Below are 27800 nucleotides of genomic sequence, written 5' to 3' on the forward strand. Positions count from 1 at the left end.
CATCCTAACACTGGACATCATGCACATGAGAAATCTGAACTTTGGTTTTTGTACAAAACTACCAAGATCATTAAATACATTCTAAAAATGAACAAACATCTCAGAATATTTTCAACAATGCACAACTGATATAACTGTGCACAGTACGGTCGCACTCCCCATCTTCCGCACGCGATTACGTTTTATCATCACCGCTAAATATAACTAGCAAGCGTTTTAAATCCAACGACCTGCTTTGAATCGGGCTCTCGAGTGTGATCACGCGATTTCCAACACATCCATTCGCATTTTTTTTAAATACACAACACAAAACAAGGTTTGCAAGTTACTTCAACTAAACCGGTTCCAAAACCAGGCGATTGTAAAGATCGCGCAGTCACGCCTCTGTTTAAAGTCGACATGCGGCGTTTATGTATCCTACAACTGTATTTCATTCTTTAAATGAGCTCATTTACAAAACTCCCAATTGAACTCAATGTAAACAATGAAAGCAACAAACAAGTTAATGTTGCGTTCGCGCTTGTATGTGGCTCCATTATGACGTTGCTAAAGAACGGAACATTGCTACAATGTTGCAACGCGCCGCCAGTTTCGTTCCACGCGTCATAATACAAAACCGGGAGCAAAACCGTAATCCCTTCAACCACGAATAAATAACCGTAAGGCGTTGTGTGAATACGTGAACCCACAATATGTAGATTTAAAGCCACAATGGCTTACCCTGGTTAGCCAGCCAGCCAGCTAGCCACAGTTTCGGACGAAACCGTGCGACGTTGCGCATTTCTTACCTGTTAAACGTAACTTAACGGGTCCGTTTCTTCTAACTCCTTGGTTAGACATGTCCTCTTCTCTTCTCCAGGCTGACGAATACAGAAAACGACGAGTCGAGCGCTATAAAGATGCTTTTTGTTTTCCCTTGACGCCAGTTTCACAGTGAACAGAAAATAATGGAGTCACGGTGCTGTGGCCCGGATGTGCACAGCCCTGCCATGTCTACATGCATACAAACACTGCTCGTGTTACTACCGTCTGCGAGAGTCTAAATCCAAGCACGATGTTCCCTCAGTAGACGTTAGAAAGACCGCCTGAAGTTCTCTGCGTGCCTCACACAGGAGAAAAGCTCGGTTGATGTTACCCTTCCAAGGAGACCTTGGCGGAAAGTTGTATGGCTACAGGCGACTGAATTGAGGAAATGTGGTTTGTAAGGTGTCATCTGCTGAGCTCCCAAACCGCCCCGACTGTGACATCATAGGCTTTATTATTGGACAAGCTTCATAAGAGCTTGCAATAGGATTACACGTGGGACGTTTTATTTGGCAACGTTATTCATTTTAAATTGTAATAAATGTATGCAATTTTTTTTCGTTCTCTTTTTATTTACAACAAATAAAATGGAAACAGTTCAGTATGTACAAATTAGAGCAGGAAGTCTTAAAGACGAACACACGAACAGGACAAGTGGTTTACAGAACAAGTGCACAAACATATGACAGATCAGATATTTAGAAGTTGAAAGTGCTTTGGTTTTCATTAATCTGGAACGCATAGCCGTCGCTTGTAGCTTCAGGGGCGACGCACTCATCCTCTTCCTCCTGAAAATCACAGATAAAACAGTGCAATTAATTATGCACATACAGCATTTTCATGTAGAACATTGATCAAATCCACAAGATTGTGTACACAATTTAACGTTCAACGCACCTCCCCAGAGAAGTACTTTTCTATAAGGTTAAGGGAAGCCTTGTAGACCATTTCATTTTCATGGGTCTGCAGAGCTTCAATTTTGTCCAGGCCGCCACATTCCTCAATCATCAAAGACAGCTTGTCGACTTCGCCGATCTTCTCGCCAGCCTAAAAATCAACCACAAGCAAAAAGTTAGACAAACTTGGCAGATTATCATAAACACGAGAATGTGTTCAAAGCCAGACTGAAAATCACTAATACCAAGAAGATATTGGTGATTGCGTCCAAGATGACCAGAATCGTTTTGCTGTCCTTGGTGCAGAGCAGATTCAACAAGGGCTCCAGAACATTGGCCTGAACAAGGTAAATCACTTGCTCAATTGTGCCTCCGCTGGTGTAGTTGGTCACTGCCCATACAGCCTCTTTCTGGGTCTTGTAATCGCCCTGCATAAGAGTAGGAGAGAGAATTAGTCAAATACACGATTAAGTGTGACAACTACAAACTAAGATGCCCTTTCACAAGGTTTACTTGAGGCAACATACCCGTCTGAGAACTTCAACCAAGTAAGGCACAATGCCAGCATTGATGACCTCCTGAATCTGATGGTCTCTGCCAGCAGTGATGTTGGACAGAGTCCAGGACGCCTCTTTCTGAATGTTGTTCTTCTGGTGGCGCAGCAGAGCAGGAAACATGGAGAGGGCACCGGCATTCAGCACAGCTTGAGTCTGTTCGTCTGTACCCGTTACAATGTTACCGATGGAACGTAGCGATGGAGTCTGTACGGAGAACAAACATGTTTTTTTTCTTGTAGCTCAACTGGTAGTGCACTAAACAAACAATGCCCATATCAGGTGTTCGATTCCCAGGGATTGCTCAAATAGCGAAAACATGGATCATATGATAAAATAACCAAATCTTACCACAACGGAGAGTTCCCCTAAACCAAGTAGCTGCACTAGTCGAGGGACCACACCGGTCTGCACCACCACATCAATTCTTTCATTGGGCCCGTCGGTCAGGTACGAGATGGCCCAGCAGGTGTCTGCCAGGACCTCCTTATCATCATGGTGCATAAGACGGAGAAGGGTCGGCAGAATCTGTCTTACTGCATCCAGGGGAGGTGCAGGGTTCTTATTACGACACAGGTTAGACAGGGTCCAGGTGACGTTCCTCAGGTAACCAGACTGCAGACAAAGAATGGACAAGGCCAAATTGTTAAAGCTGCGATGCCACCTACTGGTGAATCATGACCACTACAGGTAATACTGAAGTTAAATGGAAAGTGCACACAAAGACATATATATATATATATATATATATATTAGTTCAAACAACACTGGGCCCTATTGAACTTCATTGCATGTACGACATCAAAATAACTTCTTGATATACCGGTTTTGTACAAAAAAGGGTGACTAAATGAAAACTTTCATTTTTGGGAAGACTGAATTCATTGGTTCTGGTTTTGCTTCAGAACAGTCCCACAACAAACAAGAACAAATCTAGAACAGTTAGTTACTATCAGTTATTCTAACCAACTTACAGCAAACACGGAGAAGTCAGGAACAGCCAGTAGAGATAAAAGAGGAGCAATAGCACCATGCTTAATGACTTTGTCCCTGTATCCAGAGCCATCACCTAAAAACAAAACAGAATGTTCAAAAATCATAAGCAAGCTACATCACCGCATGTCATACAGACGCTTTTTTGGTCCATTCCTCATACCAGCAATATTTCCCAGGGCCCAGACTGCCTGCTCACTGATATGAGCGTGCGGGGATGAGATCAGGCTGATAAATGCTGGAACAGCTCCTCCATTGACCACAGCGCTGGTCTGGTCAGATGTTCCAGACGCAATGTTGGTTAGAGCCCAGGCTGCCTCGAACTGTATGGGCGGAGTGTCCACCAAACCCAAGAAGCCCACAAACTTCGGGATCAGACCGGCGCTGATGATACGGTCAATCGGTGGATGTCTCTCTCGTGACAGCAACTTCCTGTTTTTGAAACATTATGCATTTCATAAGGCTCACACACACACACACACACACACAAGAGTACTTATGTGGACGTGTGACACACGCATGTTTTACCTGGCAGCTTGGGTGGCTTGAAGCTGGGTGTCCAAACTGTTGCTGTTAACACCGCTTACAATTTCTTCCACCGTCCAATGCGGAGCCTGACCGGACAGAGGGCGTTTTCATGACCTCATTCATGGAAAAGTAACGAATAGTCGAATCGAATAATAAAATGCATGCGTTTCATACCTGACAATTCTGACCCTTCTCCTGCAGGGGAGAAGTCGCCTCATCCGGCAAACAGCTCACATTTCTCCTCTTCAGCATCTGATCGTCCTTCTTTGCTTTGCGAAGCTCCACGTTGACTTCGATCCTTCGACGCCTCAGTTCCTAAAAATGGCGTCGATACAAGCAGGCGTTTAAATGAAGCATCAACACCAACCGCGAGCTAAATTTATCAAACGGCCGACTTACAGTCGCATCTTTTCCTTTGTTTTTGAACTGGGTGAGACGAGCAGTGTTCTCGTTTGCAGAAGACATTTTAATATCGTTTGCTTTGTCACACTGTTGTGAAATGTATAACCTGAAATACAAAAAAAGCACATTTGTGAAAAGACCAACGTAAACAGGAAATACAGATCTATTTACTCACAAGACTAACATAATGCTAACATCACTAATACATATATTATTAATATTAATAATAATAAAACTGCGGAATATAGTAAACTAAATGAACGCAACTACTCACCGCTTCTAAGCAAAGCACATATGGCGAGTAAGAAGAAGGGAACGGACCTTTAAAATGCCGCCGAGAACAATCCCATTGGTCCGTTCGAGCAAAAGCATCTCGCCATTGGACCATTTTGAAAAATCACACCGCGTGACTGGCTAACGTGTTCTCGCGAGATTCCACCACGAAGCCGTTAAGCGTCCTCGGCGTTGCGCATTCCGATTGCTGTGTGATACTGAAGTACCGCGAGAGCTATCGGAAAGCAGCGCTCTCTCGAATCGTTCTCGCGGTACTACGGTATCATCGTTCTGCGCAGCTCTCCCTTTTGGAAGTTGGAAATGAACTTGAAATAAGCGCATTTTACACACGCAAAGTTTATTTACGATACTTATTATTTTAAGTTATGCACGTATATTTAAGGGTATTGGTTATAATTGTATAACCCCGGTTCACTAAACTATTATTTCAACCAGGGTGAAGTAAAACCCGTAACGGCTAATTTTCCAAAGAGCTTAACAACCGAAATGAAACGTAGTCGAAATGCACAATTGTTGTTATTTATGTTATTATTTTGTTGATCGTTCTGACAAATATCCTCTTTTATGACAGTTTTCCTAACTTATTTTTCCAAATGTTAATTATAATTTTTTATATTATTGATTATACAATCTTATTACAAATGTAAACCGTATTCTTGAACTTATTTGGTAGAAAGGAATGTCGCTTTGGGACTTTAAAGTGCAGGCTGTGAAACGTGCTCAAGGACGGAAGTCGAATCTTACAACACATGTCAGCATGCATCTAGTTCATATCAAAAACATTACTAGCAGCCGGGCAGATCAATCTTTGTATAAAACAAACGTGTTAAAACTTATTTAAAACTTTTCATAAGTTAATTTTCCAATTTATGGACACTCGAAAGTGTTCTTTAATTCCTAATTCATGGTTGTATTATGCCATGCAATAAAACAACAAACACACCCAAAATGTCTCATGTAGATAGTGGAAAGTGTTTTGTCTGAAAGTTGGAGTCACACACAGCTTACTTGTAAGACACAACTTCTGCAGTTGCTCAAGAAGAATTTAATTCAGTAATCTCAGAAGCCCCAACTACATAAAAATTAAAAAAATAAGATTTGAAGAGAAGGTTTTAGGTGCTGGTAGGCTTAAAACAAACAGTCCAAGGTGTACAAACAAATCTGAGAGCTAGATCACATACAGACTGTGTCCAAGTATGGTAATTCTATGAGAAAACTCATTCGATTTGAACAAAACATGGTTATTGCCATGCAAACCCTGTACCAAGACTGAAAAAGTGCACTTCAAAATATTACACAAAGTCGACCTTACAGAGAAAATGATCGTAGCTTATAGTTTATAACGACGTATTGGTACAATCATAAATATAAACATGGGAAACATATTATTCGTGGTTTATTGTGTGCTTTTTAACACAATTAGCCAGACAAAATGTTAATCATTTTCATAATCTCTATCCATAAGTACATCATTTTAAAAAGTAATCCAATCTGTCAGGCTTTATCGTACAAATGCCAAACACCCATTCAGGGTTCTACATTAAAGGTTTTAGCTTTCAAATGAAGAGAATATAGAGACATCTTAATGTAGAGGAGAGAATCCTGTCCCCTCCATTTATTTGTTTCATATACATCAATAGTCTTCAGTTGTAATACAAAAGAAAAGTTATACAAACATGATACCTTCTGACCATTTCATCAGTCCTTAGTGCCATCTTAAAGCAACATTCCTTATTTTAGGTATTTTTTCACCCCATTTCTTAAAAACCAGTTCCCAGATTGTACCCACATTCCCCTTTAGAAGTGTCGAATCGTATTACCAAGAAGATCAATGGGTGCACCCCTAACTCCTGTCGTCCTGATAAAGCCAACATGATTTGGGAGGGTTTAAAAACTCACAAAAAACATTTTTGAAAGCAATTATTCCAAAAAGAAAATAATGGAGGACATCCCAGTCAAGACCCAATGAACAGTCAAAAATGTAAACTGTCCATCCTTGATCCAAACCACAGCTCTTTCTGTCCATTATTCCATGAAATGCTGTAACTATGTGCAGATGCTGGCTGGCTGACTTTGGACAGAGTTCCGTCTTGAATTAAATGTTCAAAGTTTATTAGTACAGCATGTGGTTGTATTCTATGAGGCTGATGACTGAAGTTTGTTGTTATGAGACCTACAAAGTACAAAGAGAATGAAATTAAGAGCCCTTTGGGTTTATTGAACATTCGCACATAACACAAGTGAAAAAGAAATCAGTAGAAAAGGAACACAGGGAAATAGCCACAGGGGTTATAGGAATGGCAGCCATGTTTGCGTTGTGCAGCGGGAATGCCTTTTAGTCATTTAAACTGTAATGCCATAATGCCAGTTTGGATTTAGAAGAAAAAAAAATACACAAACAAACATGCAATTTTACTTTATTTGAAGCATGGTCCTTTATTTTCAACAACGAAATCCTAATAAAAGAATTAAAAACTTTGATAGTTGACAAAAGCTTTTTTTAAATACCTGTTCTTTAAGCGAACTGATACTGCACAGATTTTGCGCAAAATGCGTGCCGCAAAAGCTACGCCCGACAAATGTGTCAGTCCCCATCCTTAAAAACCTGGACCAGTTCACACAAACCGTTCATAAGCACACTGCTATAAAACTAAACATGCGGTCTTAAAAATGTCAACGCCAGCCAATCCAACAAAACCTTTTGTGACATGATATTTACTTTCACGTAAAAAGTATAAAAAGTATCACGTGACCAGCAAACAGATTTACACAGGAGCATGTGTGCAAGGTATCTTTATGTTCAGTGCTTCAACATGGCTGCCGTTCTCTGACCGTCAATCAATCAAGGCATCGCTGGAGTTTTGTTTTTTATTGACAGCTTTTTCCATTCTCCAAAACATCACTAATAATATTTAAATATACATCAGCTTCCACTGTTAATAAAACAACAAGTTCCATGATTCTATAATAAAGAATGACTCCGCCCCTTCAGCCATTATGACTTATGACATCACAATCTGCAAGAAAGGATAATGGGTTGTATGAATGACATGCACATATGCACAAACACAAATGGTTGTCATTACAACACAGCGGTTGATATGAAAAAATATGAATGTGACAGGATGATATCAGAGAGTGAGATCAGAGGTCAGTCGACAGCTATACAGACTCTGATTTTAACATAGATTGTGTGGATGTATAAATATTTTTAAAGCTGCAATCTGTAACTTGGATTTTGTAGATTTTTTAGCCCAAAAATATTTTTTATTCGGCAAGAACATAAAATTTAGATATTTAAAACTCTCCTTACCCTACCTCAATTCAAAACGGTTATCTTATAATGATAGTTTTAAGTAAAGCTGTCAATTTAGATTTAGCTAGAAATGTTTCATGTCATTTGACTGCAACACTGTGACCTGCAATGTTATGTTTTTAACAGAGGTGGCGACAGAAAAGCAAAATGTACGCATTGCAGCTTTAAAAACAACTAGGCATGAAAGAAAACGCACGTCACATGATTTACGCAGAACATACGTTACCTGCTTGCTTTAAAAGCTTTGAGTTTCTGTACAAAGAAGGACTCCAGAAACTCGGCACACTGGTAAAAGGGCGAGTCGCTGGAATTGTAGTAGCGGCAGTTGTCGAAGATTTTGGTCATGTCCGCTACGAACTCTGTGAGCTTGCTGTAAAAACGCTTCTGTATCCTCTCCTCCATCGTTGCCAGGTCTGTTAACAGAAAATAACAAGGATTTAAAACAAACGCAAAAAGAGCAGATTGTGAAATGTTAGGAAATAAGCGAAGAGGGAAAATGAGACGGATCACAGGAGAAAATTCCTACCCATTGGTTCCTTGATGATCCCATAATAATCCGGAGCGTCATTGGGATCTACTGGTTCCAGGAATGGCCACGCCATTTTATGGGCCTAACACACAGAAAAACATTTACACTATTTTTAACGTTTATACTTGAATCGACACATTTAAACTTCAGTTTAACATTAATATTGTTAAGAGTGAACGAAGAAAAACTGAGAAATGGCACTCACCTGTAAGGAACGCAGGATTCGCTTCAAACCCTCGTAGTCTTTATCTGTGAGCGGCGTCAGTACTGTCATGGCGTCCTCTGTAGACTGGCACTGCGGGCACACGTACTCGTCGATGTGTGTAGCTTCGCTCTGCAGGATGCCCACGCAGCGACCATGGTACCAGTTCTGACAGCGATCGCATCCAATGTAAAACCTGAAAACACATGCATCTCAATTATGTTTGAAAACCACAAAGCAATGCAGCTATTGGTATTAAAAGTGATACAAGTGATGGCTTACACCAACTTTAACCCGGTTTATTAAAATGTGTCTTACTGTGACTCGTCGTATGGAGTTCTGCAGATGCAGAAGAGCTCTTCCGTGCTGCCCTCCTGTGCACGTTTACAGTCTGCGCATATGTAGTCATCCATCTTCTTGGCTTCTTTCTCTGTGATACCCACACACTCCCCATGGTACCAGTTAGAGCAGAGGTCACAACCAATGTAGAATCTGCATCAATAAACACACATGAATATGTTGTCACTTGTCACAATTATCATGTCTTCAAACAAAGTTTGTTGCAAAACTGAAAATGCACTTTCAAAATACAAATCCAGCATTAAACTTGGTGTGCTTGCAAAAAAAGAAAATGTGAAGCTCATACTTGGATTCATCGTAGGGCGTTTTGCAGACGCAGTATAACTTGATGTCCCTCTTGCTATCCTTTGAGGTAGTGGAGATCATTTTCTTCCGTTTGGACTTGGACGCCGCATCCCTCTCCTCGTCCCGCTTGCGTTTGTGTGCTGATGAGGGGGAGGTGACAGTCGGCGTGTACGTAGAGAGGCCGGCGTGCGTGTGGGCAGAGGTTGCGGCGGCTGCAACCGCTTGTGCGGCCGCGGCCTGAGCTTTCTCTTTCTCCCTCCTCAGTTTGATGAGATCTCTCCTCAACTCCTCCTTAAACGACACAGAAAAATTGTAGCCCAACTAGAAGAGCAGTGCAAAGGTCGCAAACACAAAATTAAGTTAAAAGTTTTTTTGTGTTAAAAAGTGTTATTGACACATAATATTACTTTCGCTTACATTATATTTTGCTTTAGAATTAATTTCTAAACTTAGCATCTTTGCGCAAACTATTCCTTTAAAATATTTACTTTTAAATAATATTTACTTGCCGTTTTTTGCCACGCTTATGTTCAATACGTAAATTAACGTTTCCCTTATTTTAATACGGTTTATGAAACTGCAAATCAGCAAATTACATTTATCCACATTTTGCATTCTAAACAACGTTTATTACTTTCAAATGCCAATGTCATACAGCGTTCACTATGAAGCACACATGGCAGGAAACATTTATCACGAGCATCGGTGCATTTCTCCGTGGGTAAAGCTGCTTTCCTCTCACCTGCACCTGCACCTGGAGTTCTTTATCTAACAGAGCTCTCTTCTTTAGGATGTCGGCCTTCAGCTGCTCCTTGTGTTTGAAGAGCAGTGCTGAAAGCTTGCTGGCGTTTTGCTTGGTGCGCTTCTGCTCCACGGACTCCTCACGTTTCCTCTTTTTGGCCGCCTGCCTCTCGTCCTTATCGATTTTATCCAGGATGAACTTCATCACCTGGTTACAGACGATCATTCTGCACAGAGAGATCAAAGGAGGTGTTACGGATCTCCCAAGAGACAATATATGAAGATTAAGACCTGTCTATATATGCATGAACAATGTATTTGGCAGATGTTTCTATTTATTTATTTTATTTTGGCCCTCAGGAACCCAAGAGTAATTATTGTATTAATTGAATATTTAAAATGCATACACATAAATATATATGATTCATCGATAGAACTCAAAAGCTTGCCCAAAAAAACCCAATGAGATTTAAATGTTATCGACGCGCAGCCATATTAATTATTTTATAAATATTTTCTTTAAAAAGGCTTTTTTTTCCAAAAGCAAGCAATCACCCCAATGGTCTGACTTACAACCTTAGGGCAACTATTGCTTTTGTTTACTCTTATTGTGTACTATTATGCCTTTTTGATAAGTTAACTTTCCGCAGTTGGTACAGCAAATGTATTAGTAGTTTTATAGAAATTAAAGGATAGAAAATATTCTATTCTATAGACTTTTTTTGTCTATATTTACTGTAAAGCTGCTTTGACACAGTGCAATACTGCAAAAGTCTGAACGTTTACCTCTGGTTTTCCTCTCTTTCAGCAGGAGTCATGGTTTTCTTCTGTTTCAGCTGCTCAATGGCTACATTCTGCTTTTGAGCCACCTGAGACAACAACACATGAAAGAACCTTCATCAACATTGACTTTAAACTTCTTTCCAACCGCAAAGGTCTTTGATTGAATGGAGTGTAGTTTCTGGTTATGCAAGTCTAACAGTGGAACATCTTAAGTCATGTATTTGAGTCCAGACCTGTTTCTGCAGCAGGTCACTCTGATTAGAGTTCTGCTGGCAGTGCTCCCGCTTGGCCTCCTGCTGTTTCTTCTTCTGCTGCTGCTTCTCGCAGAGCTGCTGGATGCGCTGGAGCTGTTCCTGCACGCTGGCCGTCTGTATCGTCACCAGGTTCTGGATCTGGTGCGTCTGGACCTGGCCTGCGCCCTGCTGCTGGATCTGAATAGGCAGCTGCAGTTTGATCTGCTGTGGAATTCCAGCCACGGTCCCGACCTGCTGGACCTGAGCCTGAATCTGGGCCGCTACCTGACTTTGGATGTGAGAGATGACCTGCTGCTGAAGCCCAGGGACACTGAGGAGCTGCGCGGGGAGCTGGATCTGTGGTTGGACTTTGGTAACTGTGGTCTGAGTCACTTGAGCTAAGGGTAGGGCGGTGACCTGCGGCAGAGGGGCGGCAACCGTCACCTGCGGCAGAGGGGCGGCGACCGTCACCTGCGGCAGTGGGGCGGCGACAGTCACCTGCGGCATCTGCACGGCAGGTATCAGTGCGGGGGCTGGTACTGCGAGTTGGGGCGGGGTTTGTGGTTGAGGGCGGAGCTGTGCCGGGGAGCGGGGCTGCAGGGATGAGATCGGTTGGGGAATGGCGGTGGTCGGAGCGGTGGGGGCTATTTGTGATGGCATGATGGGAAGTGAGGTCGGAGGTGGGGGCTGTGGAGCAGGCTGAACTGCTAAACGGAGAAAAGGTAATAAAATCAATGCATTTCAACGGTATATTGAAACTGACAAATAAAAGTGCACAAGTCTCACCTGGTAGCGTTGGTGCTGCAGGGGTGGCGGGGCCAACCGGGGACGGGGTGACCATCGAGGTTGTCGTACAGGGTGTGGCGGGGGCGGACACCGCTACAGGAGCCATGGGTGTGAATAAGAAACGCTGGACTTGGCCATTGGGCATGGCCGCCTGCATTAGCTGTTGACCTGGACCTGGAATGACCGTCACGCCCTGTGGGATAACCTGCAGCTGACCTGTGGTTTGACCTTGTCCTTGAATCACAACGGTCAACCCTTGGCTCCCACCGTGCTGGGTGAAACACACAGGATATTCAGTACAGTCTTTAGCACTGTGCGGTAAACCATCAAAGGTAAGACCAGTACTAACCTGAGCCCCTTGGGTGAGCTGCGTGAGCTGAGCCAGGGTGAGTTTCACCTGACCCTGCTGTGGTCGGGGTGCAGACGGTGTTTGCGGGGTCTGCTGTTGGTTTGGTGTAGAGAGCCGGGGAGGAGTGCCTACTGCCAGACTCCCTGAAACTGTCTGCACGGTCTGTTGCCCCTGACCTGTGAGATACAAAGAGAAAATCATGTTGACACTACGAAAGAGCGGAAAACTTCAGCACAAGCAAAACTGTTATTTTAGGATCTGTAGGTCTGCTTGATACTGAAAAATGATATATGCAACTTCCTTAGGTGTTACATGTTACAATAATAGGATCATTCTTTAAATTTGTACATTTATTTTGTACAATACATTTAAATGATATTACACTATTAAACTATTTCAAAATTAAAAATAAATAATCAACATACATCTTTCATTTTCTTTCCAGATGCTTTAGTTTGAGGGAATTCCCTTTTCAGCATCAGTTAATCACAAATACGAATAGAACTGGGTGTGAAAAAAATATTTTAAGAATACCTTGTTGGACCATCAGCGGTGTGCGAATGATGGTCTTCCCAAGAGTGGTGGCCTGTTGCAGGGGAGAACGAGTCACTGTCATTCCCGGTCTGATAGGCGTCCCAGTTGTTATGACCTGAACATAAACAGTTATAGAACAGCCGTTATTGAGATTACAGGTACATGCTGATTTAAATACATACTTTCTAAAAGGGTCAGTGATAAGAGAACAATAATTCTTTACCAAGGCCTGGTTTACAGAACGGACTGTGACTTAGTTAAAGCTTTATACCTGCTGCGTGGTTGTCGTGTTGGGCCTGATGTTAATGGTGGTAGTACGAGGCTGGAATGAAGGGAAGGATTGAGCATTGCCCGCCGTGCTGGATGGAATGATGCCCACCACCTTCTGTTGAACCTGCACCAAACCTGTAGAGATGAATGACAACACTTAGATGGCTCCATTTCTGCTCCTATTTTATGAATACAAAACATATCTGAAATGCAGAATGTAAGAAGTTCGAATTTGTCAAAGGTAGAGGCATGGCTGAAGCCAAAACAAAAAAAACAAGTTGTGATAAAAGTGAATTAGGGCTGTCAAACGATGATAAATCATGTCCAGAATAAAAGTTTGTGTTTACATAATATTTGATGTATTCTGTGCATATTAATTTACTATTAAACACATGCACTTATTTATGAAAAATGTATCAACTTTCATATATAATTTCAATTATTGGTAATTATAAATAAACACTAATACTAATATTTCCTTAATATATAAACATGTGTGTGTATGTTTTTACATGTGTTTATAATTCAAAATTAATATGAACAGTACGCACACATATTATGTAAACACAAACCTTTATTCTGGATGCCATTGATAGTTTGACAGCCCTAAACTGAGTTGTAGCTTTTAAATACACCGGATTCAATTGAATCATTCCTTAACATCAAAGTCGTAGAAGTGATCTCAAATGTATTATATTGAGCTTTAAAACAGGGGTCTTCAACATTTTTTCAGGGCAAGGATCCCTTAGATGAGAGATACATGGAGCATGGACCCCCTTAATACTAAATACTTTAACAGCTATTTAAACCCGAATTGTCACAGCAATATTATGCATGATATTGTTTCACATTCATACTTTTCTGTGTATTCTTTTTAATGTTAATATAGATTATTTGATCCGATTTGCAGCCTCATATATTTTCATTTTAGTGTGAGATGGACAGTTAGTCCAGTTGGGGGCAAACGCAGACGCTCCAGTAGTTTCCAGTAGACCTGGTTTAAGAGTGCTGAGATCTCGCCATTCTGGAGAGCATAACTTGGGGATATTCTGCAAAGGCATGATGCCCCAAGAGCACAATAAGTGCGTTGGAAAAGAAAACATTGGTTTTCTGTACCCATGCTTTACATTTTGAACAAAAAATTGCCTGCGAGTAAACCGTAATTGGTGGATCCCTTGCAGTTCCACCGTTGAAGACCCATGCTTTAAAGTATTCACACTGACAGCGATGAAAGTTGGCTGGATGACGTTTCAAGTGATAACTAAATACAATATCACAGGTGGTCAATGATGACTGAAACATTCGAAGACCATTTCACTTTAAAAATCCTAAAACGGTTTTTAGGATGCGGTTTTCTGTGTGCAAGCAGACCTATCGTATAAGAATCGCATGCCGATAGTGTCGGAGGCCTGCTGTACCTCCTTGCGTGGTTGGCACGTTCACAGTGACTATCTTGCTGTTGGCTGGAACAGGCAGTTTAGCCGCGATGACACTGCCGCCCATGGACCCCGCAGCAGCCGTGATGTGGAACGTTTGCCCGGATGTGGTGGCGCTACTCGCCGCCACGGTCACAACCGAACTGGTGGAGACTGCAAGACACAGGTCTAGTCACCACCCTAACATACATATCAATCTGGAGATACAGCAGTGGTGCCCAGAAACATCCATGCTCACTATGGACACCCAGACGATGTATAAAGAGTTCGATTCAAGGTGGGTAACTTCTGAAAACCAGCAAAACGTCCTCAAAGTTGCACACTCCAAATAGCTGAAAAACATACTCTAGAGATGGGAATGCACGAGCAACGCAGTGCAAATGTGCAGTCTTGCATGTTCTTGCAGGCAATACAGAGGTTGCTGATCTTGATTTCTAATGTAAAACATTAAACTGGATTGTGTTAAATTATCTCAAGCATTTCATGAAATCATATTTTTATGATTTAAAGTTAAACTACTTGTTGCACTTTAAAGTGTGAACAAATGACCTGTGTCATAAAAATATCAAATGTAATATTTGACATTTTCTGTGTTTACTGCTTTAAAAACTTCTCTCTTAAGAGTTCTAGGTCTCCCTATAGAGCCCCCCTGCAATACCCACATACACTTGCAATGCATTCTGATATGCATTGTGACGCAAATTCAGAACACAACCATTGTGCAACATTGAGCTTACGTTCACATTACTGCATAAAGTATGTTTAAGACCAACAAAGTCTCGTAATATTTAGATTTTCGGTATCACAGTAGCCTCATTTCAGATCTAGATTTGGTTTGAAATCTGATCTAGTCCCATTGAACCTTCCTCAGGGTATAAGCTAGGCACCACTGACTTTAATATGTCAATGCAATCCATCACTATTTGAATCAACGTACGGCATTCAGACAACAAAACGACATCGAGCACAAAAAGCAGGCCACAAAACATCACCATAAAAGTCTACTCTTCAATCATGAACACTGAAATGCACAAAAAAACATCTGAAATAAACCTCACGTGACGTTAAAAACCATGCAGCCATTTAACCCATGTAAAAACAGACCTGCATTGCCTTGTTGTCCCTGCTTGACCCAGGAAGCGAAGGACTGCTGGAAGTTCTTGTTTTGCTGGAATGTCACCGGAGAGCCCAGCTTGGTGGCCATTACCACTTTTGGCACAGGCGTTACCTGACCACCAACGGCCCCCACCACCACCTTCTGAGGAGTGGATCCGGGTGTATTAGTTGTGCTGGTTGAGGTGGTTGTGTTGCTGGTGCCACCAGGTTTCTGCTGCTCCAACCGCTTCTAGAATATTGTTTTACATTACATAACAATATAATCATGGGGTGATGGGATGAGTTTAAAAATACATAAAAGCAATATTTTTGATTTTGCAACAAAAAATATCTATGAAAGTTTGGAAAAGGCCCAGTGGAAAGAACACCCATGCTTTCAATATTGCGCCCCGGGTGAGTAAAGGGGGCGCCCAGGGTGGGCACATGTCTATATCCCACCTGCTGGGCTGCCAATCTCTGCTGCCTAAGCTGAGCTTCCAATTGGGCCTTGATCTCTTCTGCTTTCTTCTGGACACTAACCTTAGTTGGGTCAGATGCTTGGGCTTTTTCCCTCTCAACCCTGTCAAAAAAACCTCAGTTGAATAAAGTAATGTGGGAAAAGAGAACATATTAAACCGGCAAACTCAATACAAAACAGTTTACCTTTCAGTAAAGGCTCTTATCTCCCAAAGTTCTAGATCTTCTTCAGCCACCCAGGTTTCAATTACAACTGGCCCTGTCTGCTTAGCTGGTTCAGGCTTTTTTGGTCTCAGCGCACTGGAACGTAGACCTTTCCTTTGTGGTGTTGGAGTTTCTGTTCATAGAATGATGGGACAGTTTTATCAAGCCTGGCTAGAGGGGAGCATATTATTTTGCTTTCAGTCAAAACTCTTTATTCCAGCATTACCTTTTGGAGTATCAGGCACTCCAAGAGGACAGATAATCTTCCTGATGCAATACTCTGAGCGGATGCCGTAAGGCCCAACATCTCGCCGTTTGATGATCTCAGTGGTGGTGATATCTGTGTCAGATGTTTCTGAAAAGTAAGTGTCAAAATGTTACTGAAGGTTCCAATGTCAACCCTCAAAACCTACAAATGTTAAAGCGAATGAGCCCAACCTGTCCGTGTTGTCCCTACGGCGGGCGAGGGCTTCACGCCCATATCATCCCATCTGAGGCATGCCCAGAGCAGTCGTAGCATCAGGCTCACTCCAGCCAAAGACCTTACAGTCTGGAGTCGATATCTATACGAGAAAACCTCCATTATTTAGCCTCCAGTGTTAATACAAGAATTTTCAAAAGACCAAGATGAGAAACGCAAATATACCAACCTCCATGTGATTCCAAACGTTGGTCGTGGAGATGGGTAGGGCCAGATGTCTAAAGCCGGCTTGGCATTGTAGTTAAAAATGGGAACTTCACGAATGCCACCGCGCCTCGCGAGTTTCTTCAGCTCGTCGTTGGGAAGCACGAAGATGCTTTTCTTGCTGCTCTTGGTCACAAATTTGCGGTACGAGGGGAGGGCCGTCCCGGACCGTGCTTTCTTGGTGCGGGAGAACTTTAACAGTTGTACTCTGTCCCTGGTGGAATATTCGTGACTCACAGTCATTGAGGTCATAGAGGACCCGCAAGGACCTGTCGTCGTACCCGTTCGAGTTTGTGTGACGACAGTCTTGCACTCTTTTGTTACCAGGGCTTCCTGGGCTGAGTTTGTAACCTTGGTGACGGTCATTGTGGTTTGAGCGGAGAGCGTTGAGACTGTGCTACTAGACTGCGTCTTACAATCTGATGACACAGATAAACCATTATTGGAAGGGAGGCTGGCACTCGAGGTCAACACCTTACAGGACTCTGTAGATACTGTGGTTGTAGTCGTGGTGACTTGAGTAACGACTGTTGTTATCTCACCAACGCTGTTGCTGTTTTCAGTGATGTCACTGCTTAAGCTGGATTCTTCTGCCGATTGGACGGGGGAAGAAACGAGAGGTTTAACTTCGTCAACTTGCATGGGCTCCATCTTTGAGTTACAACTAGGCACCTCAGGTCTTGAGTTTGGTTCTGAAGCTACCGAAGAAGTTTCAGGTACAGTGGAGCAAACAGAAGTGTTTACAGATCCCTGGCCGGTATTTTCCAACTTCAACATTTTCTGAGGTGGTAGATAGTCAGGTTCAGAGTTAGTAACCCCTTTCTCTCCGTCAGATTTCACCTGAGGATTCGAGCTATTCGTCCATTCTTTAAGACACTCTTGAGTAGCGTCACCATTTGTTAACGACTTCACCGGTTCCTTTGGTGATATTGCTTTGATTTCCTCGCCAAGGCTACTGGTTAGCTCCTTGGTGTTTACGTTTACAGTCAAATCCTCGCATGGCGAGTCTACAAGGCCATCTTTGCCATTGACTTGTAGGGGAATATTTTTTATTACGTTTAGGTTATTCTCATTGTTTTCAATGATAGTCCCAGTGCCTTCCGGTGCAGGAGACACACCTTCTAAAACCGTTTTATCTGTTTTAGCATTCAAGTTGACACTCGAATCAAGACTTTGGGAATTACCGTTGAGCTCCGACATTGCTACTCGACTGACAGATTTGGATTCTGGTTCTGGCGATTTCTGATGTTCTTTACTTACACCCGAGTCACTTAACCTGACATCCAGGTTATTATTCTGTCCCGAAGAGTTTGTTCCTGACTGTTCTTCTTCCTGGTTAAAATAAAGCTTTTTGACCACATGATCTTTTTCCTGTATAGTTAGGCCTGCCACCCCATCTGTCCTACTGGATTTTGTAGTTTCAGGGATGCTTTCTTCAATCTTTACCTTTTGTTCATCAGCAGCGGATGTTGACTCCTTGGTTTCTGATGTGGGTTTAGAAACAGCTGTCTTTTTGAGTTTCTCTAACCTCTGCTTCTCCTCCAGGGTGAACTGTTTGACACGCCTCTCCAAAAGGCCATCTAGTTTTGAGGCGTTGACTTTCTTTTTGTATGCCGTTCGTTGCAGGAAGCCCTCGCTGACATTGACAACATCATACCAGAAGGATTTCTGGGGATCACTTGGAACGCAATCCTTCGTTACTTCGCCTTCGAAAGACTCTCCTTTGACAAGCGAGTCGTTTGATGACGTATTTGTAACATCAGCTGCAAATGTAAAGAAATACATAAAGTTACAAAATGAGGGGTTTTTATTCACAAGTCCCACAATTGAACTTAAGCTACTGTCCTTTAAGCAGTGAAACTAAAATTTTTTTCATGCAAAAAATACCTTTATCATCATTATCAGCAGAGTCTGGAGCACTAGTGTCCATTTTTTCTACAGATCCATTTTTCTCATCATGATTCTCTTCCACTTCTTCATTCTTTTTTTCTTCCTCATTTATATTGTCCTTTTCAACAATGTTTTCAGTCTCCTTACTTTCAACTTTTTCATCTTTTAACACATCATCTTTCTCCACAGACGACTGTGCTTCTGAAAAATCCAGAGATGCGTTTTGGATGTTGACCTTTTCGGCCTCATTTTGAGACGAATTTCCATCCGTTTTAGCTGAAGTTTTTGGTGTTTCTGAGAGAGCAACCTGATTGTCAGTTCCCTTTTTAGCTGCTACAAAAAAAAAAAATGTTTATCAGGTAAACACTACCAAAAGAGCCTCTCACTATAATTTTGGTATGCAGTACAATAAACAACGTACCCTCGAGGGCTTTACGGTAGTTGACGTTGGTGTTTCCAGGAAGCTTCGAGAGGAAACGATGGACGTGCGTTTTACTCACCCAGCTCCAGCCACCATACCCGGTCACCCTGTACTCCTCACCCTTCTGCTTCCATACCTGCAGAAGATTAAAGAAAAGTTAAAATTTGTACTAAAATTTGCAATGGTTTCGATTTACAGAAATTATCAAAATATCTGCCTCAAAATTCTCTGGAACTGCAATTATATTAAATGTTTACCGTGAACAATGTGTTTCATGTGTCAACTGGAAGTACCTGGTGTTTGATGGGAAACGTGTACTTCACCCACGTGGCCTGCTGCATGGTCTCTTCATCCTCCAGTTTTTTTTCTCTCTTTTTCACCTTCTCCTTCTCTTCCCGTTCCACAGAGGTCATACGATGAAGCCTGCGGAATGATGCGGCAGGGAAAAAAAGATTACCAAAACTAGGACGTTAAGGTGACTCACAGTACATTTATGGAACGCTTCCAGCGAGGTCATCTGCCATTTTACACATGGTTGTTTTTCGCTAAGCAGCAACAATGTGCAGTATGATATTCATATCAAAGTTGCAAGTTGTGAACTTCTCTCTAAAATTGCAGGTTTACTTATTTTTACATGGGTTGAAGTCAAATGACAGATCGAATCTTTATAACTATTAGATTACTGTTGACAATTAATTTACCATTGAGAAAATATACAATAAATAGAGAGTAACACTTTAAAATATATAGGAAATTTCACATAAAAACAAAATTTCTGACCTCGTGTGACCCAGAGAATCCTTCCACATCGGGAGCATGACCACGGGTTTGATTGCACATTCAAGAATGGCCAACGCTAAAGCAAACTCTCTCGCCTTGCTGCACATCTGAACAGCTTTTATCCAGTTTGACCTACAGCCACAAAAAAAGTTAAGGTTACAACAAAAAATTAATTAGGTTTCATCAAAGTAACTTTAGCAAACCGCTCTGGAACCGCTTGTGAGACTTACCTGTGTGAGGCCCAATTCGGATGCAGGAATGGCGCAGGGACGTTGTTCTCGAGCTGGATGATGGTCAACCTCAGCGTGGAGACGATCAGTGCCTTTGAGCCGTAGAGCGAACCGTTCCACTTGAATTCACCAGCAGGAGTCATGCAGAATTTGTGGGAGAGATGTCTGCGTTTGTCGTGGTCCTCGCGGTGCTGGTGCTTGTTCAGCGCAAGCGTGTTAGTGCTGTACTGGTTGTGGTAGACGCGAAATTTTCCCTCGTGGCCCAGTTTGAAAAAGCTGCTGCTTAAGCCCTGCTTCGATGAATCTCTCTTAATCATGCCGAAGGACAGCGGTGAAGACTGAAACATTTTTGCACAGTTTACCGTCAGTATTCAAGGAGTAAAGGGGACAAAGATGAACAACATTTGGTTCACATAAAAATGTGGACAGGGCTGTTACTCAATTGGCTTAGACCAACAGTCTCACCTCTTTAAGTGCTTTGCTTCCATCCTGAGAGTTGCCGTCTTTGTCCTGCATGACCCGGCGTTGGCTTAGCTTGCTATCAGGGTTGCGGAGTCGCGTAACCATGCGTGAGGCTGCCGTCTTTACGCCATCTCCATTAGCTTTATTATCACCTAAAACAAGTAAAAATACAGTTACGGAATTCTTTTGAAACAGATTTTCAAAGCTCATTTTACAGGCGTGAAGGCTAGCGCACCTGCGTCTTCCTGGCTGTTTAAAGAAGACTGCGAAGACCGGTCCGCCAGATCGGGTTCTTCCGGGGCACGCAGGCATTCAGTGATGGAGAAATTACTGCTGCAGCTGTTGTCGTCTGCTGTGGATGGAGGTTCAGCCATCAATACAGAAGACCCTTCACCGTGACCATCAGACTCTGAGCTTTTACCTACAGGAAGTGACATTGAAAGGAAGTGATAACAATGCCATGGCGTATTCAAAATAACATGGCATTATTCTACTCGTTGTATGCAAGTAGTCAATCATGGCCCACATAAATTACAATGACACTGTCGTACATTATTATAGACTTGACATGAGGTGAATCAAATTCAAAACGTTAACATCTACGCATTCGACAGATGCTTTTGCGACTTCCCATATCATTTTATTGTATTGTGTGTTTGCTGGAAATCGTACCCATGACTTTTGGGCTGCTACTGCAATGCTCTAGCATGGGATCTACAGGGAAAAAACACAGACCTGCTCTATACTAGGAGTAAACACGAGATGCCAAGGACACCAAGATGGCTAAGATCCAGTTCTGTTGGCAGTAGTGTTAAACAAAGGCTACTGGGAAGTGTAAACTGCCACTTGTGCCAACAGGAGCTTTGTTTCATTAAAGTGAAAGATTTGTTCTTTCGCTAAGAAACAGAGCAGCTAACTGGTCGGGACAGCGTAAAAGTAGCACTTATGTGACTTGAACACAAAGTTAAAGCTTCATTCCTGAATCCTTTACCGTACCTGTCAACTCTTTTACCCCATCCGCTCCTTCCCTCTTCTCCTCCCCAGTGGAAGACAAACTCACAGCATTCCCTGTGGGATTCTGAGAGTCGGTTTTAGACGTTGCGACTGTCTCAGAAGCACCAGTCTTATTCTCTTCATCCGCCTGACCAGCCTGACCGGCTGTAGCTTTGAATGGACAAAGAAACACAACTTCTTCAAATGGGAAGAATAATAAACCTACACATCTGACGTACAGTATCACAAGTCACAATTAATTGCGTATTGTTTAAGAAGCTAATTGTGTTGATCACGACTGCATTAAATTCACTTTTGTGAACAGCCAAAATGTAATAAAATGTGAACTGAAACGGAGTGAATCAACAGTGGCAGTAAAAGGAATGTTGCATAAACAGCTGTGTAAAAGCATATAATATAGACAAAAAAAATGCTCTAGATTAAAAAATGGATTAGATGAAAAAAGCATTAAATTTGTAAGCGAGTACAAAAAACTATGCATTAAATATCATATTAATTGTTAAACTAGGATTTATAGACAGCCTGAAGCACTAAAGCTTTATTATGTTGGCATATTTTAAAAATATATATTTTCCGAACGATTTGAAACAATGAAACGAAACTCCTCTCACCATTTGCAGACGTCTGCTCATTCGTTGAGTTTCCATTACTAGATTCTTGTTTTGAACATGATCCGTTGGCAGGAATCATAGTGTCAATCCCTCCTGGTTCATCAGAGCCTGATTCTGCTTCCTGTCTGGCCTTCTGAGCCTCCTCAGCCGCCTGCCGTTTCACCTCCTCAAGCTCCGCCTCCTGCTTGGTCTTCAAGCGGTCCAGAATCACATCTGGAAAAACACACACAAAAATCGGAAAGTCTTGAAACACTATTAGCGCAAGTATGTCTGCATATCTGTAGACATTTTAAAATGACTATTAGAGACAAAGGAATTGTGACAAAAATCTCATGACTGTTCTTTTTACATCTAATAAGATGTGATGCATCTTGTGGTGGCACGTTTGAAAACGGTACATGAGGTGCGAGTCTGGACTATTATTTTATTAAATGCGGAATTGTTCCAGTTGATGGATGCTGCACTTCTTCCCATCGCTTTAAAAGATAAAAGATCAGAAAAACGATACCCTTGCATAGTATGAAAGTATGGTTTGTCTAAATCTGCATAATGTTTTCCACCTGCCTCATAACCAATCGAGCGCCTGTCCGAGCACATCCTAACAAGCACTAAAACAGACGATTTATTCAGTGCAATGTGACAGTAATAAGCCCGAGCAAATTCAACCCTGAAGACGGCATTCAATACAGATGTTTGACTACAACAACACATTTGGCAGCAGAAAACATCCACAACAGCTGTCCGAAACGGTCCTCGAAAAATCTTTTCTCTTCAAGCCTGAAATATGCATTGTAGGATTAAGATTGTAAATCACTGACATTCGGCAGCCTACACGTTTAAAAATACCTTGTCCAGAACGCACATTTTAAAACACCACATAAAAACCGTTTGCACAGAGGAAGGAAAACGCAGCACATGAAGAAAAAAAACTGCAACTTTTTACAACACAACTCCACGTCTAACTTCTTTCTTCAATGTTTATAGATTACAGTACATTAAAAATGGCTGTAAGTATTTGAATATTAAACTTAATTGCCCGCTTTCACAGTTCCTTAGTTGAATTAAGATATTTATGTCGCTTTTATAACAATACATTACTGGTGTGCATTTCGAAACAAAATTAAGATATTTCTTGGCAAGTTATATTCAGATAAAATGGGTCACACATTCATTTGAGTCTGTGACTAGCCTTAAGCCTTGTCTGTGAAACTGTTTAATGCCATGCCGGCTCCATGGCTATTTACATGGCAAGAAAAATTATTTCTATATTACATCAGGTTTTAAAAATTTAATTTGTCAAAAAACTTTAAAACTGTATTCGATGTGAGGCTATCGAAAAATCTCTGTATAAAAAAGTTGCCGTGACAGCAATGCCAAGGACTAAATGCGAATGAGCACACGTCACTCAAACGATCAGTTGCCGAAGAAACAGCATTGATTCAAACAACCTTCCAAGTCCATACGATTTTCTGTACGTGTAACATTAGGGATGAAAAATTAAAAGTTAATTCACATTCAGAATAAAAGTTGGGTGTTTACATAATACATGTCTGTGTACTGTGTATATTAATTTTGTGCAATATATATATATACTTTAATATATGCATGTATGTATTATAGATAATTAAGAAAACATAAAAACCAATAAACATTTAAATAATTTTGGTAAATATAAATAAATACATGTAAATATTTCTTAATATGCATGTATATGTTTGTGTTTATAAATACAAAATTAATATGCAGAGTACACAGACATATATATATATATATTGTAAACACAAACTTTGATTCTGGATGCGATTAATCGTTTGACAGCCCTAATCGTTCTTCATTAAAAAAATAAAACGTTAGTTTGTCAAGTGTCAAGAAAACGCATAATACACGCAATGTCATCAACCGTTCACACTTGTTTCATTCTGCACAACTGTATTTCAATGAAAATATGCTTCTGGATGAGTTTATTTTCTTACCATTGGCAATAGTGAGGTACGCCCTGCTATTCCCACGAGCCTTGTTGGTGAGCTCCTCCGTAATGTCCATGTGAGAATGGATCTCCTCTCTCATTTCCTCCAGAACAGAGCAGAGATCATTCTCCCAGTACTCCTTATCCAGAAGCTCCAACAACTCGCCCAGCTGGACTTTAGTGCTGTAGTACCACGTTTTCTTATTTTCATCATCACCGTCCTCCTCCCTGTAACAGATCAACAAAAGCACAGGTAACATACATCCAACACGACTGCAATCCCTATTTTTGAATATACATTAACCCACAAAAAAATCTGGCGAGTTCCTTGAATGTAAAATAAGATAATAAATGAAAGAATACAAAAGTTCTAAGATATGGAGTTTTAATTAAGATTTTTTTAAATAGTTTGGAGATACTCACACAACAATCCTCCGGTTCAGAAACCAGTATTTCCTCTGATGCCGGTCATAACCAATTGGCTCCTGTCGGATGTACGGACGGCTCTTCTGAAACTCCGTCAAACAGTCCGTGGCGCCCGGCACTTTGTGTGCCACACAGATCTCACACTGCCACTCGTCCTCGGGCACCTCCTCCAGAGGTGGCTTCACACACTCCAGGTGATACACAGCCGAGCAGGTCTCGCAGCACAGCAAATCGCCCAGTCTGTGGCACACCCGACAATGGTCGTCGTACTGAATGACCCCCTCGGACATCAGCTCCTCGCGTGCCAGGTTGGTGGTGAGGAATTGGTCGACTAGAAACTGCAAGACCTTGACTTTACTCTCCAGAGGGCTGAACGGGTAGTCTTCACCCTCCAGGTCCGGTAGGACGTGGTGATACTCCGGGTCACTCTCGCAGTACGCGCGCACTACCTCTGGCCAGGTCATGCCGTCAATGAAATAGAGCGTCGAGTTGACGCTGTCCTTAAGGTCTGCGGGTCCGAAGGTGGTGTTGGACGTGTCCTCTTCTCGTAAGATAGCTTTCAGCAGAGAGATATGCGTCTCTGCCATTAACGTGCACTGCTCTTGTGCTACCAGAGCGGCACAGAAGTCCTCGAACCGGAACGGAGAGAGGCGCAAGACTGTGCTAAAACTGCGCAGGACCTCATAAATAGCAGAGGCGTTAAGTAGCTGCTCGTTGGGAATGAGAAGATCTTCGGAGCAACTGGACAACTCCAAAAACGGGATCTCCTTTTGTTCCAGAATTGGAGACGGTGGCCGTCTTGGTCTTGGCCTTCTTCGACCTACTTGACAAAAGAAAGGGAATCAGTTTCGACTGGCCAAGTCAATATGACGAACCGCTTATAATACAGTTTAGTCAATTCAGTCAAATATTGAACTACATACAAGCAAAACACTGCATGTTGTTTCAATGAAAGAAGATTATAATTTTGCTATTTATTTCACGCGACATCAAATCTTTAACGCAAAGACCAGGCAACTGCATTCATGTCCATTTTTGAAACCAAACTTTTAAAACCCTTTAGAAGAATTTACCATGGTTTAACTCTGGAACCTTATTTGGGGGTTTCATTAGCAGTAAAATCAAAATAGTCACCACAACAACCACATTATAATGAAACATCACTGCAATATAATAAAACCATTATTAATTTCCCTAAAGGACATCCAGTGCGCGATTAATTCATCATCCAAAAACTAAATTATCATTTGAATCTCAATTATAACAACCTGACACTGGAAAACATTGGCTAGTCATTAAAAGGCCTATAACGTCACTGGTCGAAATGCAACTTCCTCCAGCATCAGGTGCAGCAGAACTGGCGCTGCATTTCAAAACAAGCGGCCGCGTGCTGGCCTGTCATCAGATTGAAACCCCAGTCAGAGAGGGACATGGTCATGCTAGTGAGCACAGATAGCGAGTAAACACTTGAACACAAGTTTACTCAAAAGTGCAACTCAATTATGAGGTTTGCATACTATTCGAATACGTTTTAATCGTATTGAGCTACTTTAATATACTATTAACGATAGCGAGGTGACGGGCTAACCGAACGTAACCACGTTTCGTGCGCTTTAGCTTCAGGACTAAAACTGAATCAACATATCTCACACAACTTCAATACTTCACTAAATTTCGCCTCATCGAAGTAAACAAATTATTCAAGAAGTCCGTGTGATGTGCTAACTGGCTAACGCTAGCAAATAAACAAACGGCACAGGAAGGTGATTTCTAACTTTTTATAAGTACACTGCGTACAAGTACACTTAAAAAACACACTACTGCGAAAAAGAAAAGACGAAGGCGACGTTAGTTCGCACTTTCAACCTCTATTCGCACTGCAATTTGATCAAAACAAACGAGGAGTTACGCTTAAAGCTAACTGCTAACCGCTAACCCCGAGGCCTCCGCCGACCGAGAAAAGCACCAGGATCCATTTTGAGTGTTTCGGTCAACAAAGAGAGCTCAGACACCGATCTCCCGTTTTCCGGCCCGCAGCTGCCGTCGCAGCACGCGGATCGGTGTCTCGTGCGTAAGTTACCCGCGGCGCTGCCGTGGCTGCTCTCCGTGCAGTAACTCGCATCATCTTCGCCCTCTTCCTCCAGCTCATCCAGGTAGTCCGACTCATCGTTGATGGCCGCCTCCTCCTCGTCTTCTTCATCATCATCGTCCGACAGGCGCTCCTCGACGAAGTCGTCCTCCTCGGACCTCAAACTGACCGCGTCCTCGTCGTCTTCGTCGCTCTCGTGGTCGTCGTAAACCACCCCGCTGCAGGCGCTCCGCCGTCCCCTGCCTCTGCCCAATCCTCTGCCTCTCCCCCTGCCCCTCGAACCCGCGGATCGCGCTTTCCTCCGGCCTCGCGACGAATGGTGATGGGTTCCTCGTTTGGGGCTGACAAAATCCTCATCCGAGGTCCCTCTATGCTTCGGCTTTAAACTCCGGCGGGGTCTCAGACCGCGCACCGGCCCCGATGAGGGCTCCTGCATCAGCAGGGTTTTGGGCGGCCTGCCTCGTCTCCCCCTCATTATGGATAAAAATCTATTCTCTTCAGTTTCGCGTTTTGCGCGCACCCTACGCGCATAAAACCCGGGATTTCGGGCACCACCGTTAAGTCGATCTCGTGGAGGCGTTGATGCACCAGTCCCGCGGAGCCCCGGTCTCGGTTCGCGTGGGAAAGCTCAAAACGTACGCCCGGCGCCCCGCTTTGGGTCGCTTGTAGCCGCCATGTTCCTTCCTCTCTCTCTCCGTCCACTGACAACAGACAGCAGGCCTAGTGCTGGAGTCACGTGACACGCGAGCGTTCGCTACTTTTCTACCACGATTTTTCTTTTATTTTGCAGTTTGTCGACGAACTGCTAGACTGCGCGTCGCTTTCTCTCTTTCATCGAGCCCGGGAAACGAGTTCCGTACGCGGGTTGATGCTTTAACGGCGATCCCGTGGCCGTGGGTATTGTTATCTGCCGCTGGCTCGTCTAAGTGCTCGGTTTCCCTCTACGTGTTCCCTGAGTCGGTTCGTCCAGATCAAGGGTTCATTGAAACGGGTTGATGTCAGTGTAACGCAGTGAAATAAATAAACAAACATTCAACAGCTGTTTGGTTTGTGTATTTAATACACAATAATGCGACACGCACAAGCAGGCTATTTGCAAGCCGTGCGAAAGATGATTTTATTGGCCACATGGGGATGTTAAAGGCGACTGGCGTT

The 27800-nt window shown here is 42.5% G+C and overlaps 3 protein-coding genes across 15 annotated transcripts in view; all 3 read right to left on the reverse strand.

Moving 5' to 3' along the window:
* smurf2 (SMAD specific E3 ubiquitin protein ligase 2) overlaps positions 1-1181 on the reverse strand; it is a 34054-nt gene extending 32873 nt beyond the window's left edge. The window contains exon 1 of the mRNA XM_079455962.1: positions 789-1181. Coding sequence (XP_079312088.1) covers positions 789-840 — 52 coding nt within the window. The 5' untranslated portion in view covers positions 841-1181. The remainder of the gene's footprint in view (positions 1-788) is intronic.
* A 5-nt stretch (positions 1182-1186) lies between these two features.
* On the reverse strand, positions 1187-4542 carry kpna2 (karyopherin alpha 2 (RAG cohort 1, importin alpha 1)). 2 transcript variants are annotated; one of them, XM_079455963.1, is made up of 11 exons: positions 4452-4542; positions 4175-4283; positions 3950-4090; positions 3776-3861; positions 3411-3679; positions 3229-3323; positions 2606-2869; positions 2228-2461; positions 1946-2128; positions 1702-1851; positions 1187-1592 (listed from the first exon to the last, which is right to left on the reverse strand). In XM_079455963.1, exons 2-11 carry the CDS (start codon positions 4238-4240, stop codon positions 1503-1505), a joined length of 1578 nt encoding a protein of 525 aa, XP_079312089.1. In that variant the 5' UTR covers positions 4241-4283; positions 4452-4542; the 3' UTR covers positions 1187-1502. The 2 variants fall into 2 exon arrangements, with proteins under 2 accessions (XP_079312089.1, XP_079312090.1); XM_079455964.1 differs by having other exon boundaries at positions 4499-4541.
* Positions 4543-5477: 935 nt separating this feature from the next.
* On the reverse strand, positions 5478-27758 carry bptf (bromodomain PHD finger transcription factor). Of its 12 annotated transcripts, none has more exons than XM_079455671.1 (32): positions 26637-27758; positions 24554-25376; positions 24138-24358; positions 22165-22377; positions 21536-21703; positions 20775-20960; positions 20543-20691; positions 20078-20415; positions 19848-19979; positions 19361-19490; positions 19068-19203; positions 18644-18979; positions 16722-18519; positions 16510-16634; positions 16298-16426; positions 16054-16204; positions 15931-15970; positions 15400-15640; positions 14278-14448; positions 12861-12994; positions 12590-12704; positions 12056-12231; positions 11707-11977; positions 10921-11627; positions 10691-10773; positions 9906-10131; positions 9165-9454; positions 8837-9010; positions 8522-8714; positions 8314-8398; positions 8014-8200; positions 5478-6644 (listed from the first exon to the last, which is right to left on the reverse strand). In XM_079455671.1, exons 1-32 carry the CDS (start codon positions 27118-27120, stop codon positions 6608-6610), a joined length of 8649 nt encoding a protein of 2882 aa, XP_079311797.1. In that variant the 5' UTR covers positions 27121-27758; the 3' UTR covers positions 5478-6607. The 12 variants fall into 12 exon arrangements, with proteins under 12 accessions (XP_079311797.1, XP_079311793.1, XP_079311792.1 ...); XM_079455667.1 differs by having other exon boundaries at positions 15400-15637; positions 15850-15970; XM_079455666.1 differs by having other exon boundaries at positions 10921-11624; positions 15850-15970.
* Positions 27759-27800: the final 42 nt, after the last annotated feature.

This window comes from Barbatula barbatula (genome assembly GCF_947034865.1).
Source record: "Barbatula barbatula genome assembly, chromosome: 5".
In the NCBI taxonomy this organism is placed as follows: Eukaryota; Metazoa; Chordata; class Actinopteri; order Cypriniformes; family Nemacheilidae; genus Barbatula; species Barbatula barbatula.